This window comes from Mus caroli, unplaced genomic scaffold (assembly GCF_978045245.1).
Source record: "Mus caroli unplaced genomic scaffold, Mus_caroli_1 scaffold_1, whole genome shotgun sequence".
Classification (NCBI taxonomy): Eukaryota; Metazoa; Chordata; class Mammalia; order Rodentia; family Muridae; genus Mus; species Mus caroli.
The window spans coordinates 81,501,004-81,514,979 of NW_028227256.1; the positions used below are offsets into that span (position 1 = coordinate 81,501,004).

A 13,976-nucleotide genomic window follows, 5' to 3' on the forward strand; every position below is an offset into this window, starting at 1 on the left:
GGTTCTCTCAGAATTGACTTCTTGACATACAGATCGATGCCACAGAATTGTGAGACAGAAAGCAAAATGGGATTGAGGTTATTCTAGATTACTTTGATGCATGGAATCTATAGTGTTGACTGTGTTTTGGGTGGTTGTTGTAGTTGTTGTTGTTCTCCTTCTCCTCCTCCTCCTCCTCCTCCTCCTCTTCCTTCTTCTCCTCCTCCTCCTCCTCCTCCTCCTCCTTCTTCTTCTCCTCCTTCTCCTTGTTCTTCCTCCTCCTCCTCCTCATCTTCCTCCTCCTCATCTTCCTTCTGAATATACTATTTCCCCTGTCAATTAACTTGGGCCATGCTCAGGTAAATATACTTGCAATTCAAAAATAAAATAAAACAAAGCAAAACAAAGCAAAACACCCACAATGTTAAATACCAGAGAAACTTCTCTTACTTCTTTATGAACATTTTTGTTAGCATGCTCCTCCCAGCTTGGCTACCATCCCAGATGGCCAGAAACTCAGACAGTCTGTATCTGACTTTCAGAGGCACAGCCTTGGCTAAATACTGTCATAGAGATATTTCAGTCAACAAAACTGCCTTTAGGTAATTTGATTAGAAAGAAAATTTCAAAATATAAGTAAACTGGCATGGAGACACAATAATTTGAGGCCTTCTTCATTCTTCTCCAATTGCCAATGTTGAATTAAAGACACATAAGACATCCCATGCAGGTCTAAGAAATCATAAAGCAGAGAAGCTCAAAGGGACATCGCTGTTTACTGACTCCAGACTCTGGAAGAACATGTGGTTGGTAATATAAAGAATGGAACTTGCTGGAAAGAAAGTGAGAGACAAAGTACAACCCACACAGAGTTAGGAGGGTGAACAGGAGTTGGTTCCCAGATGCCCATTAACCTAAGCCTTCTCAAGGAACCAAAGAGAACAGTTTTGGTTTTTTCCTTTTCTTCCAAAATTTTATCTTATAGAGGAAATATTTTATGAGGTGTGTCTTGCTGTGTACATGTCTGTGCACATCCACATGCGTGTGTACGTAATGTGTGCTGACCCTGGCCCTGAGACCAGCTCAGGCAAATGGAACATTTGCAAACAGGAAGCAGTGACTTGTAGAAAGTGCATGGAAGGCCAGCAAGGTGCCTCAACTCTAAGGCTTGATGAAAAGTGCCTGACTTCAAATGCTGGACTCCGATCTCTACCCATGTGCTATGACACACATATTGGTATGCAATTTTACCTTTGATTTTAAACATAAAACATTCATTATATTAGGCCTAGTCCTCTGTTGCTACTCTGAGAACCCAGTTGTCAAGTGAAGAAGCCAGCCAGCACTGAAGAAACTGGAAGTTGAGAAAAATATGGTCCTGTGACCCCACAACTCCAGCTCACAGCCAAGCAATAATGAGTGGGTTACTCAGGACCAGATGACTTGCCAACCAACCACAAAGGCATATATGGGCACTGCCCCTGCTGTCCAGAGTGGAAAGGAGACTCCAGCTAAGTCCTCCCCAAGTCATCCCATAGGATCATAAATAAATTATCAATGGTTACTTTCAGCCAACAAGTTTCTCAGTGGCTTGCTTTACAGCAATAACTGATACAAAGGTTCTGTTTTCCATGAACAATGCCTAACTTAAAGGAGTGAGACAGACAGACACAAACGCTTTCCAGTGCCAAGGGACAGGCAGGAAAGGAAGGCAATGTTAGGGAGTGGTTGCTAAAGAAGAGTTTTCTAAAACCGAAGCCCAGGCCCACTTCCTCCTTAGTCTGACAGTTTCTGTTGCTGCTTCCCCATCCCAAAGCCAGTGTCTTACCAGTGAACCAGACCACAAATATTTGCTTTGTGTGTGTGTGTGTGTGTGTGTGTGTGTGTGTGTGTGTGTGTGTGTGTGTGTGTGTTTAACCTGTGCCATTAAAACTATCTGGGGACTGGAGAAATGATTTAGTAAAGATCACTTAGTGTTCTTCTAGAAGACTGGGTTGGATTGCCAGCACCCACATGGCAATGCACAATTGTTCTGAACTCCAGTTCCAGGAATTCAATGCCCTTTTCTGACCTCCACAGGCATTAGGAATACATGTGGTGTACATACATACATGTAGGCAAAACATTCACATATAAAAAAATAAAAATAAACTAATCTTTTTTTAAAGATATAGAATGATAAAAATTATATAAAATGTATCATTAAGACTTACATCCAGGATCTGAGGTCAGAAGTTAGGAACACTGGCTGCTCTTCCAGAGGAAGATGAGAGTTCAATTCCCATCACCCAAAGGACTGCTCACAACCATCCATCGCTTCAGTTCCAGGGACCCAAAACCCTCTTTTGGCCTCCATGAGCACCAGACATGCATGCATGTTGTACACAGACATGTATTCAAGCAAAACATTCACACATTAAAATATATAAATCTTTTTTTAAGGATCTGTTAGTCAACCCCTATGAAGCCAAGTGGAATTTTTAAAAGAGAGCTGTGATATCATACAGGGAGTAATGGGTAAGGGGACAAGGCACAGTGTCCTACAATCACCATGGAGCTGAAGCTGGTCTATATGAATAAAAGAAAGAAGGAAGAGAGGGAGGGAAGGAGGGAGGGGTGAGGGGTGGAGGGAGGGAGGAAGGGAAGGAGGGAGGGAGGGAGGGAGGGAGGGAGGGAGGGAGGGAGGGAAGAAGGAAGGAAGGAAGGAAGGAAGGAAGGAAGGAAGGAAGGAAGGAAGGAAGGAAGGAAGGAAGGAAGGAAGAAAAGAAGGAAGGAAGGGAGGGAGGAAGGAATGAGCCAAGTGCCCATCTCTTCCAGGCAAACTTGAGTGCTCTGAATCTTCATTAAAATGGAGGCAATTTTGTAAAAGATTAGCTTCCACAATGAGCTTTAAAACTGAAAGGAACAAGAGAGGAGATGCATGGTCCTTAGGACTTTGTACAAATTCAAATCTCCAAAGAATCTTCAAGTGTATTGAAGACCAGAAGGCTGGAAAAATAGAACATGCAGAATAGTATTCAAGTTTGTTGTCGAATTGTAATATGGACTCTGGATTCATGTTATCATTAATCACAAGACGGATATCACAAATGACACCCATAGCTGCAGGGACTCCAATGATGAGGTTCCAAGGTCCAGAAGAGTCACTGGCACTGGCACGATGGGCAGTCATTTCTACAGAAGATTTGCTGTGAGAAGCTTAGGACATCAAAGACTATTTCAAGATAGAAAACTAAAAAAAAAAAAAAAAAAGTAAAACGAAAAAAGAACATTTTAAAGACCACGAAAAGATACAACATCAAGTGAGTCTGTGGTTCACAATAACCAATACAGAAGATTTTTCATGGATTTAGAGAGCAAGAAAAATGAAGACTATCAAGAACCCTAGAAGTGAGAATGCCAGTCAAGAGAAACTCCCGGAGCTGATAGGACAGGGCATCTGTCTGTCAGGTGGCTGTGTCTACAGGCTCTGAGTCACAGAAAGGCAGGCTCCTTTACTGAAGTGCACCCAGCACATATCAGACCAAATGCAGTCATAAATTCCCAACCCAGCATCCCTTGGTATCAATTCCAAAGCAGCATGTGAATGGATCTTCAAAGACAGGATGGAAGTCTGGAGAGGGGTCCTATCCACTCACAAGAGTTCTGTTCCATGTCATGTTAGACTTGAACACCTCTGTGCCTGATATAAGAACTTTTACTAAGAGTCACTCACTGACTCACAGTCAAGGCCACCTTCAAGTCAGGTGTCCACATTTTCAGAGACAGTGCTGAGACAGAGGAGTCCTTGTCCTTGTGATTGTTCAGCCAAAGTAAGAGGCCAAGGTCACAACTAATATAGGAGCAGAAGTTCCTTAACTTCCAAGAAGTTTAGCCTTTGGTCAAGAATAATGGGTCTGTAATGTTGAGCAAATACAGATTAAAATGAGGCTTCTGTCACTCCTACTTCCAGGCATCTGGTCTCTACAAACCTTGGTTTCTTTAAGAGAAAATATGTCAGATGTTTGGCACAGCAACTGGATGGAGTAAGTTCTCAGAGATGGAAGCAACTGGAGGCACAGTCAGCCTGGACAAGGTCACTGAGGTCACTCCCCAATCCCAGAGCAAGTCCATGTGACTAGTGACTCTTAATTTCATGCGCTGAGTTGAAAGAGTTACAAAGACAACTAACATTTAAAAACTCCAGTTACATTTTTAGTTTTTCAGTCATTATCCCCCTCAAAGAATGAAGGTGACTGTTTAACCCTGTTTTTCATTTACTCTGAGACAACAGAGGCCCTGGGTCTTTATAGGCTACATTCAAATCCCTGTTTCTAGCAGAGTCAAGGGCAGAGAGATAACACCCATGGGTCTCACACAGTCAAGATTGGTGAACCAAGAAATGCTTCCCTTACAAAGCTCTATCCAGCTCCCTGGCCCTTAACTATTCATTGCCTTGGTCACAAAAAGTCATGAGCAAGATGGAAAGCAATCCTTTAATTTTTTAACAATTTGGTATGTACGTGTAACTGGTCAGAACTGGAAATGGGGTTGTCAGTAGAAATTGAGCAATGAAAATATTCAACATCTTACTGTTACATGGTTATCTTGGGGTTGTTTTCTTACTGGAGAGTGAATCATGATGGCTGAGTGTTCAACCACTGAACTATATCTTCATCCCTGTTTTCGTTGTTTTTGTTTTGTTTCATTTTGAAACTGAGTTGTTTGCCTGGGTAAGCCTTGAATTTATGATCTTCCTGTCTTAGCCTTCCCTGAGTAGCTGGGATGATAACATTTATATATTAATGTCTAAGACAAAATTCTGATGTGGTCCTGCTTCGTCTTACCCTGCCATGGCCTCTGAGTGATACTTAATATTATCATGCCTGTCCCATTGTCCAACGGCTCCTGCACTAGGACAGCTACTGACAACTCCAGGAATCTATCTGCAAGTGACAGGCAAGCTTCAGGTGTCGGTGGCTGTTCTTGGTCTCCCAAGTACTTAGTTCCATCAGCATTTCCAAGTAGAAATATAAACTTCTTTTGATTATTTGTGGGTGTTTGTTTTGGTTTGGTTTTTTGTTGATGGACAGGTTATAAATAGTGAGGCAGCTCTCCATGGATGTGTCTGCATCCGAGTAAGCAAGACTTCCTTCCTTTCTCCCTCTTTGATACCAGATGGTTATACACACACACACACACACACACCACATTTTGGACTATGAAGCAGGAGTGTCCAAGGATTGGGAGCCTGAAATATATACCTACACAATCTACACCTCTCATATACAATCTGTGCCTCTCATGAATACGGAGCTGGAGCAGATCACAATGTGACAATACGAGAACTGTCTTCATCCCAATAAACCAGAGGAAGTTCCCTGGTTAATAATGATAAATTGTCCACTGTACTATGTATCCAGACACTCGTTAGCGAGCTAAATGCTTTCCTATCTTTATATCCTTGTTGCTGTTCAATCACTATGAATATCCTACCATTAAGCCTTATCTTTATTCTGTTTCCAGGCTGTGTTATCAGAATACTGATGTGGTCAGGCCTGCTATCAGAATACTGAATGATCACAGTAGGAAGCCATACCAGATGTGTCTCATAGGCCACCCAGAAATGCAGCCTACAGGTAAGGCAAATGTAGAAAAGAGGGAAAAAATAGTATCTGAGTCCAAAAATAGTATGATTTTTATAAGACAATAGCAGAAGCATTTTGTTTGGAAGGAGTCTAATTTTATTGGCTTTTTAGTCTCCATCTGTATGGCATCACTGGCCCCTTGGTGGAGAAGAATTGGCTGGCAAATGTAGCTAACACCCAGTTAAGGTCTAGGGGCCTAATTGACTGGCATTGAGTTGACTGTCATGACAGATATCATTCATAAAAATAATTTGATGCATACACTGGCATGCCTACTCTAATGCCTTGTACCTTTAGTTCTTTAAGAGATCTCTATCTAGAGTGGTGGGATAGACAAGTAAATGGAAGAGTCCTCACTCTTCCACTTGCGTTAGGGGTCCAAACCAGCCAAAAGAGAGGTGAACCTGGTTCCTTCCCATCAGCCACTGCTTCTAATACTGATCCTCTACAGCACTGACTCTCTGAAATACCATCTAAACGATGCCACTCTTCTACCAGAGTCACAAGATGTTGTGGCACAGTGTGTCCTTGGCACATTCACAGCTACTATATGTAGCTTGCTTCACCAGCCTCTGGGAGATTTCAATTTGCAGTGTTTTATAGAATGAGTGGCCTGTCACCTCAAACTGTCACTGGAAGATGACATTTCAACCATTACTCAGTGGTGACATTTTATTATTTAGGATTAAAACGCCATCAGGAACCAGGGGAACAGTAAGCTAAAATTGAAGCTTGCAAATCAGACACCTGACACATCTCATTTGCAGTAATGAGAATGGAGAGGGGTTTTTTTGTTTTTCTTTCTCAGATGAGAACTAATTGCCAATCTGGTGTGATTTCAATCTGCTGCCATTTATGAAATAGGGTCTCCTTGCTCTCTATAAAGACGGCCCAGCCCTCCGCTCTGCAGCCAGATACCCAATTTCACCCAGACTTACAAGATTCAACTATTATGCAAACGAGTGGTAAAGCAATTACATGCTCCAAAAAAAATTAAGACAAGAAATTTCCCATTCACAGACCTGTCATGTTCACTTCTTAAAACTGTAAATTCCTGCCAGATGTTTAAAGGCCTTTCGAATTTCGGCCACATGACCATCTGAGAGTGTATTCCCTGTGGAAGCAACTGGCTGTCCCAAGTTTGATGAGTGCGCCCTCACGGAACCCCAGGACCCCCTGGAGGGCTGTGTAGCAGATGAAGGTATTACGGAACAGAAGATGTGTTTCTTGTGGGATTCACAGCTACTTGGGGATAGCGCTGGACCACAGATGACCACCAATCTAAATGTTCCAAGTGGAGACCAATGCAGCTTTAACAGAAAACACAGGAGAAAGCAAAATATAAATGGGAGAGGTCTCAGTCCACTGTGCCTCAACAGATGCTATCGGCAACCCCCTGAATGGTGAGAAAGGTTTGAAAGGGTAGCACAACCCACCACCGACAGAGGAGCTTCACTGACTCCTCCCTCCAGCTTTCTACCCAAAGAGGAAACTGAGGCCCACAAATGCTCTGCAAATGTTTCATGTTCACAGTGAGAGACAGACAGACAGACAGACACAGAGAAAGAGACCCAGGCAGAGAAACAGAGACAGAATAACTACATTCCACTTAAACATTTAAAAATACGGGCTGGAGAGATGGCTCAGAGGGTAAGAGCACTGACTACTCTTCCAAAGGTCCTGAGTTCAAATCCCCACATGTGCGTCTGAAGTCAGCTACAGTGTACGTATGTATAATAATAAATAAATCTTTGGGCTGAAGCAAGCAGGGACTGAGTGAGGGGAGTTGACCAGAGCAAGCAGAGGTCCTAAAAATGCAATTCCCAACAACTGCATGAAGGTTCACAACCTGTGTACTCACATACATAAAATAAATAAATCTTTAAAAAAAATTTAAATTTAAAAATACTAAATATGCACAGGAAAGAAAAGAATTCAGAGGAGAAAAATGAGGCTTTCTTCTGGTCTGTCCTGCTTGAGTATTCTCTGAGAGGCTTGTAGCGGGAAAGGCTCTCACAGACAGGTAATAGAATATGGAGAAGTTCCTGACAGCAAGATTTCACTTCCAGTTGCCACGGACAGCTGGTACCTTGGTACCTGCATAGAGCTTGGGCACAGTGAACCCTGGTCGTGCCATGTGGGGGACCTGGTTCTGTCCAGCATAATGACACCTTGTTCAGTCTTCACACACCACGCTGTCCTAATGATATGCTTTCCACATAGGGAATGGCATAGCCCTGCTCCACCTCCTTCCTCAGCATGCAGTTGTGACGCACATGGGCTTTAGTTCCCACCTGTGAAGAACAGGCCTCCAGGAGATTGCACCCATCTAGCTGGCTAATTGAGGGATCCAGATATTATTCTATATAATGAAAGCCAAACGGCATTTTCTCTTAGATGGTATTAAACTTCGCATCAGTGGTCTCTGAGTAAATCTGATGACCATATAACATTGACAGGACTCACGCTACCTCTTGAAGACCTGAAGACCAAAGACTCGGGTTCTTGCAAATGAAGGATTTTAGCTTCAAAACACAACTCAGACATTGTGCCTGGGTGTGCAGCCTGCCAGCTTCCCCTACGAATTTTGGACTTGCCAGTCCCCACAATTGCATGAGCCAGTTACTTAAAATAAACCTCTGTGTGTGCCTCTCCTGCTTCCCTGGAGAATCCTAACACGGTTACCAGGCAGATTAAACAGCCCCTCCTCTGTATTGCAGAGCATAGAAGAAAGGAGAACTTGGCAAAATATCAGCTGCTTAGAAAAATCAGAGAAGGAAGACTCTATGTGCAAAAAGCTTTGCATCACCTTCTGAAAGCTTAGCTGCAGTTCCCAGTAACACTTTTAATTGATTTATGAGTATGAGATGAGGGCTTTGGAAAAGGCACTAAGACCTTAGAGCCAGAAGCATTGGGGCTGGAATATGAGTGTGGGTTCCCTAATGTAAAAGAGACCACAAGTAGAGAATGAATGTCCAGAGCGGTTCCAGGTAAATGTAGCCACAAAAGGTTCAAGGATGTGACACATCCAGCTAAGAACTCAGGGAGACTGTTTCTTAGTCAGCAATGGCTCCGGGGTAAAGCTGTTGATTCAAACTATGTAAACACATATATATAATTCTCTCAACCCTTGGGGTAGAGTGTCATCTATCACAGTCATTAACATATCACCTATCACAGAAGGATGGAGAAACAGCCCGAGTAATGCATCACAAGTGACCTCATCTCTGAGCAAGCATGACTGAGAGTGTTCTCACACATGCTAAGACAGGTAGGATGTTCAGAGGCTATTTAACCCTTATGGACCAGCAATGTATATGCAGTATATCGCAACAAAATATGTCTATGAAGGATGTGACTGTGTCACATGGCAAAGATGATAAAAGTGACAGTGTGGATGATTTTTGGAACTCAGAGGAAAGAAACGAACTCAATCCCTGAAGAGAGATGGAGTAACGAAGAACAGGCGTCCCAGGACTATAGAGCACAGCCAGGGGTCAGTTAAAGCAGGTACTGGCTAGACTCACTCAGGGTCACATGTGGGGACTCGTGCTGGAAAGTAATATAAAGACTTAGCTCATGCCAGGATAGAAAAACAGGCAGAAGGGCAATGAGAGAAAGGAAAGCGCTCCCCACACGCTCTTTGCAGACACACTAGGAGAATGGAAAGACACGAATGAGAACCAGGCATCGCTCTGACTTCCAGGTTTCGAGACTTCTACAATCTAAATATCAGTAACATGAATGCAAAGGATTTGGAGAAAATAAGTGAGGAAGCTACTGAATGTTTACAGAGGAAGTTGGGTGTGGCGTGCTTGCACATGCAGTAAGAGTTTTAGTAGACAGGACAGTGATAGACGGACTGCATTCTCCTTTCCCTGGACACTAAAATTGTGTTTGAAGAGTCAGTCCCACTTCAAAGTCTTCGTTCCGCTTTCTTGTGCTTTCTAGTTTTCTCACAGTTTTCTCACAATGAGTGTGAATGGCCCGTGGGTCAAAGAAAAGGCCTGCTTAAAGCTCTACCAAGAGTAAGTCAGAAGAATAGGTGTATGCACAGCCAAGGAAATACACTCCTATGCATATCCCACTCTGCGGGCTGACCTTTGCTCAGATGCAAGGACAAACTACCGAATCTTCTAGGACAAGCTTCTCTGTCTACAGGGAGGACCAACCTGGATCGCAGAGGCACTTGTAGCTGGTGCCCACGCTACGGCACATGCCATGAGCACACGGACTGAGAGCACAGAAATCCACCAGCTGGGCACACGTAGGCCCTGTGAAGCCTGGGCTGCAGCTGCAGGTGAAATGCACTCCATCCACGTAGCAAGTGCCATTGTTCTGGCATGGAGAGGACATGCAAGGGTCCACCTTCTCTTCACAAGCGGAGCCGAAGTACCCTGCAGGAAAGCATAGAAGGGCTTTGAATTCTCGGAACATTTAAAACAGTCAAAATATTTTAAAGGGCTAGAGCTGTAGCTCAGTAAGTAGTGTGAGCTGTCTAGCATGGACAAAGCCCCGAATTCAATCCCCAGCACCAAGCAAACCAAATAATATAAGCTTTATAATCCCAGGTCTAGGGAGGCAGAGGCAGGAGCTTCAGAAATTCAAGGTCATCCACAGGTACATAGAAAATTTTGGGACACATAAGATATATGAGACCCTGTCTCAAAGAATAAACATCATTTAAATTTTTAAATATGTTTGCATACAATAACCAATTCAGATGTCACAGCCCACTAAGGCCTGTAATATTGTTTCTCTTAGATTTGGTAACCCTATGTTAAAATAGCAAATTCTGTGATTCTGAGCTTGTTGAAACACAGAATGTATGACTGTTTGGATGTACATCATATGTTTTGTATATATGCACATGGCATGTATCTATGTTATATGTATGTGTGTATGTACAGGATAAAAGATGCCAAAAACAAGTAAACAATCCCTCCTGAAGGCTCAATACTAATTGTATAAGAGAAAAATAATTAATAAATAAATAAATAAATAAATAAATAAATAAATAGACATCTCGCCCATCCTTATCATTTGTCATTCAATTCCTTTAAAACGCATATCACATTGACTTATATAACACATAGATTGTAACTCATCCTAAAAGGTACAAATCCATGTTTTTAATAAGTGTATTCAGATGTTCAACTCAATGAATGTATACATGTATAGAAATATTTTAAAGATTCATACTGGTGATCTGGTACCCTCTATCCATACTGTGCAATGCCATTTGTCAATAGTCACTGACCACCAGGGCATGCTATGGGATGAGTGAGTCACCAAAGCATGACACTAAGAACAAAGGCAGATCCAGGAGACCACACATTTTGTCATGCCACCTGGTAGAAATGTCTCGAAAATAACACATGCAAACGTAAAACGTGGATATGTGGTTGCTATGGCTGAGGAATGAAGAGAGATTGAGAGCAGGCATGGGCAGTCCACTGGGTTGAAGGAGATGCTCAAAACTGGTCCATGCCAATAGTTGCACACCTGCATGGATTGGCTAAAAAATGCTGAACTGAGCACTTTAGAAAAATGAATTATAATCTAGGAATTATGCATGCAAGCATACTTTATGATATAATATTATGTAAAGCTGTTACATATTTCACTTTTAAATGAGATTATCAGATAAGTGTTTTGTATTGTTTTCTGTATACATAAGTTGGCATTTCTCAGGCTAAAAAATTACATATACATATAAGTGTGGGTACATCTCTTTAGTCACACAGTGTGTTTAGCAATGCTATAAACCTAAGCTTGTTTTAATACTTCAAGACTCATTTGAAAATTCTATAAATATTTAAATTTTAGAAATAAAAATTAAGTTATATTACTCATGCACACTTTTGGGCATTCTACTTTTCTTATAGTTATTATCACGAATATAGTGAATTTATAAAATCAACAAAAATATCCCCAGATTTAATTATCTGAAGCACCACTCATTAGTGGGCCTAATTAGCTTGGAATCATTCTGAGTAGAAACAGAAAAAAAAATTAAATGATATTCAACATTTTATAGCTACTTTTAGCTTTTAAAACTTAGAAATCAAACTAAAAATATAATATATAATCAATTTTGATGATGCTTGAATTCTCCAAAAAGTCTTATAGAGTGGAATATTTTTATATCCTTTATGTATTGCATTCTACTGTGATTAAAAAGAAGATACTTAAAAACTTAACAACAGCCTCTTCCGGTCAGAAAAGCACCAGGGCAGCTGGGGCGCAGGGTCTGCTGACACTCGCCAGCTACCCACAACACCCGCCACAGGATCTTAAGACTTCTGGATCTTAAGACTTCTGGAGAGTGGAACACAGCTTCTGCTCCAATCCAATTGCACGCGGGACCAGAGACTGCATTAGTTAGGGAAGCAGAAAAACGGCCTGAGTAGGACCACAGGCCTCTTCCGGCTGGACCAGCACCGGGGTACCTTCAGCTACCCACGACCCCCGCCGCAGGATTTAGAGACTGCTGGTGAGTGGAACACAGCTTCTGCTCCAATCTTTAAATAGTGACAACGATAACAACTAACCCCAGAGATTACCAGATGGCGAAAGGTAAACGTAATAATCTTACTAACAGGAACCAGGACCACTCACCATCATCAGAACCCAGCACCCCCACTTCGCCCAGTCCAGGGCACCCCAACACACCGGAAAAGCTAGACACGGATTTAAAAGCATATCTCCTGATGATGATAGAGGACTTCAAGAAGGACTTTAATAACACACTTAAAGAAATGCAGGAGAACACTGATAAAAAGGCAGAAGACAATAAAGAGGAAGCACAAAAATCCCTTAAAGAATTGCAGGAGAACACTGCTAAAGAGTTACAAATCCTTAAAGAAAAACATGATAACATAATCAAACAGGTAGAAGTCCTTACAGAAAAACAGGAAAACACATCCAAACAGATGATGGAAATGAACAAAACCATACTAGACATAAAAAGGGAAGTAGACACAATAAAGAAAACCCAAAATGAGGCAACACTGGAGATAGAAACCCTAGGAAAGAAATCTGGAACCATAGATACGAGCATCAGCAACAGAATACAAGAGATGGAAGAGAGAATCTCAGGTGCAGAAGATTCCATAGAGAACATCGGCACAACAATCAAGGAAAATGTAAAATGCAAAAAGATCCTAACTCAAAACATCCAAGAAATACAGGACATAATGAGAAGACCAAACCTACGGATAATAGGAGTGGATGAGAATGAAGATTTTCAACTCAAAGGACCAGCAAACATCTTCAACAAAATTATAGAAGAAAACTTCCCAAATCTAAAGAAAGAGATGCCCATGAACATACAAGAAGCCTACAGAACTCCAAATAGACTGGACCAGAAAAGAAATACCTCCCAACACATAATAATCAGAGCAACAAATGCTCTAAATAAAGATAGAATACTAAAAGCAGTAAGAGAAAAAGGCCAAGTAACATATAAAGGCAAGCCTATCAGAATTACACCAGACTTTTCACCAGAGACTATGAAAGCCAGAAGATCCTGGACGGATGTTATACAGACACTAAAAGAACACAAATTCCAGCCCAGGCTACTATACCCAGCCAAACTCTCAATTAACATAGATGGAGAAACCAAAGTATTCCACGACAAAACCAAATTCACACATTATCTCTCCACGAATCCAGCCCTTCAAAGGATAATAACAGAAAAAAACCAATACAAGGACAGGAACCACGCCCTAGAAACAACAAGAAGGTAATCCCTCAACAAACCTAAAAGAAGACAGCCACAAGAACAAAATGCCAACTTTAACAACAAAAATAACAGGAAACAACAATTACTTTTCCTTAATATCTCTTAATATCAATGGACTCAACTCCCCGATAAAAAGACATAGACTAACAAACTGGCTACACAAACAAGACCCAACATTTTGCTGCTTACAGGAAACTCATCTCAGAGAAAAGGATAGACACTACCTCAGAATGAAAGGCTGGAAAACAATTTTCCAAGCAAATGGCATGAAGAAACAAGCTGGAGTAGCCATTCTAATATCTGATAAGATTGACTTCCAACCCAAAGTCATTAAAAAAGACAGGGAGGGACACTTCATACTCATCAAAGGTAAAATCCTCCAAGAGGAACTATCAATCCTGAATATCTATGCTCCAAAAACAAAGGCAGCCACATTCATTAAAGAAACTTTAGTAAAGCTCAAAGCACACATTGCACCTCATACAATAATAGTGGGAGACCTCAACACACCACTTTCACCAATGGACAGATCATGGAAACAGAAACTAAACAGGGACACAGTGAAACTAACAGAAATTATGAATCAAATGGATCTGGCAGATATCTACAGAACATTCTATCCT

At 41.6% G+C, this 13,976-nt stretch overlaps 1 protein-coding gene across 1 annotated transcript in view; it reads right to left on the reverse strand.

Annotated features, from left to right (window-relative positions):
- Dner (delta/notch like EGF repeat containing) overlaps positions 1 to 13,976 on the reverse strand; it is a 308,211-nt gene that overhangs the window by 59,643 nt on the left and 234,592 nt on the right. The window contains exon 8 of the mRNA XM_021173483.3: positions 9,779 to 10,003. Coding sequence (XP_021029142.1) covers positions 9,779 to 10,003 — 225 coding nt within the window. The remainder of the gene's footprint in view (positions 1 to 9,778; positions 10,004 to 13,976) is intronic.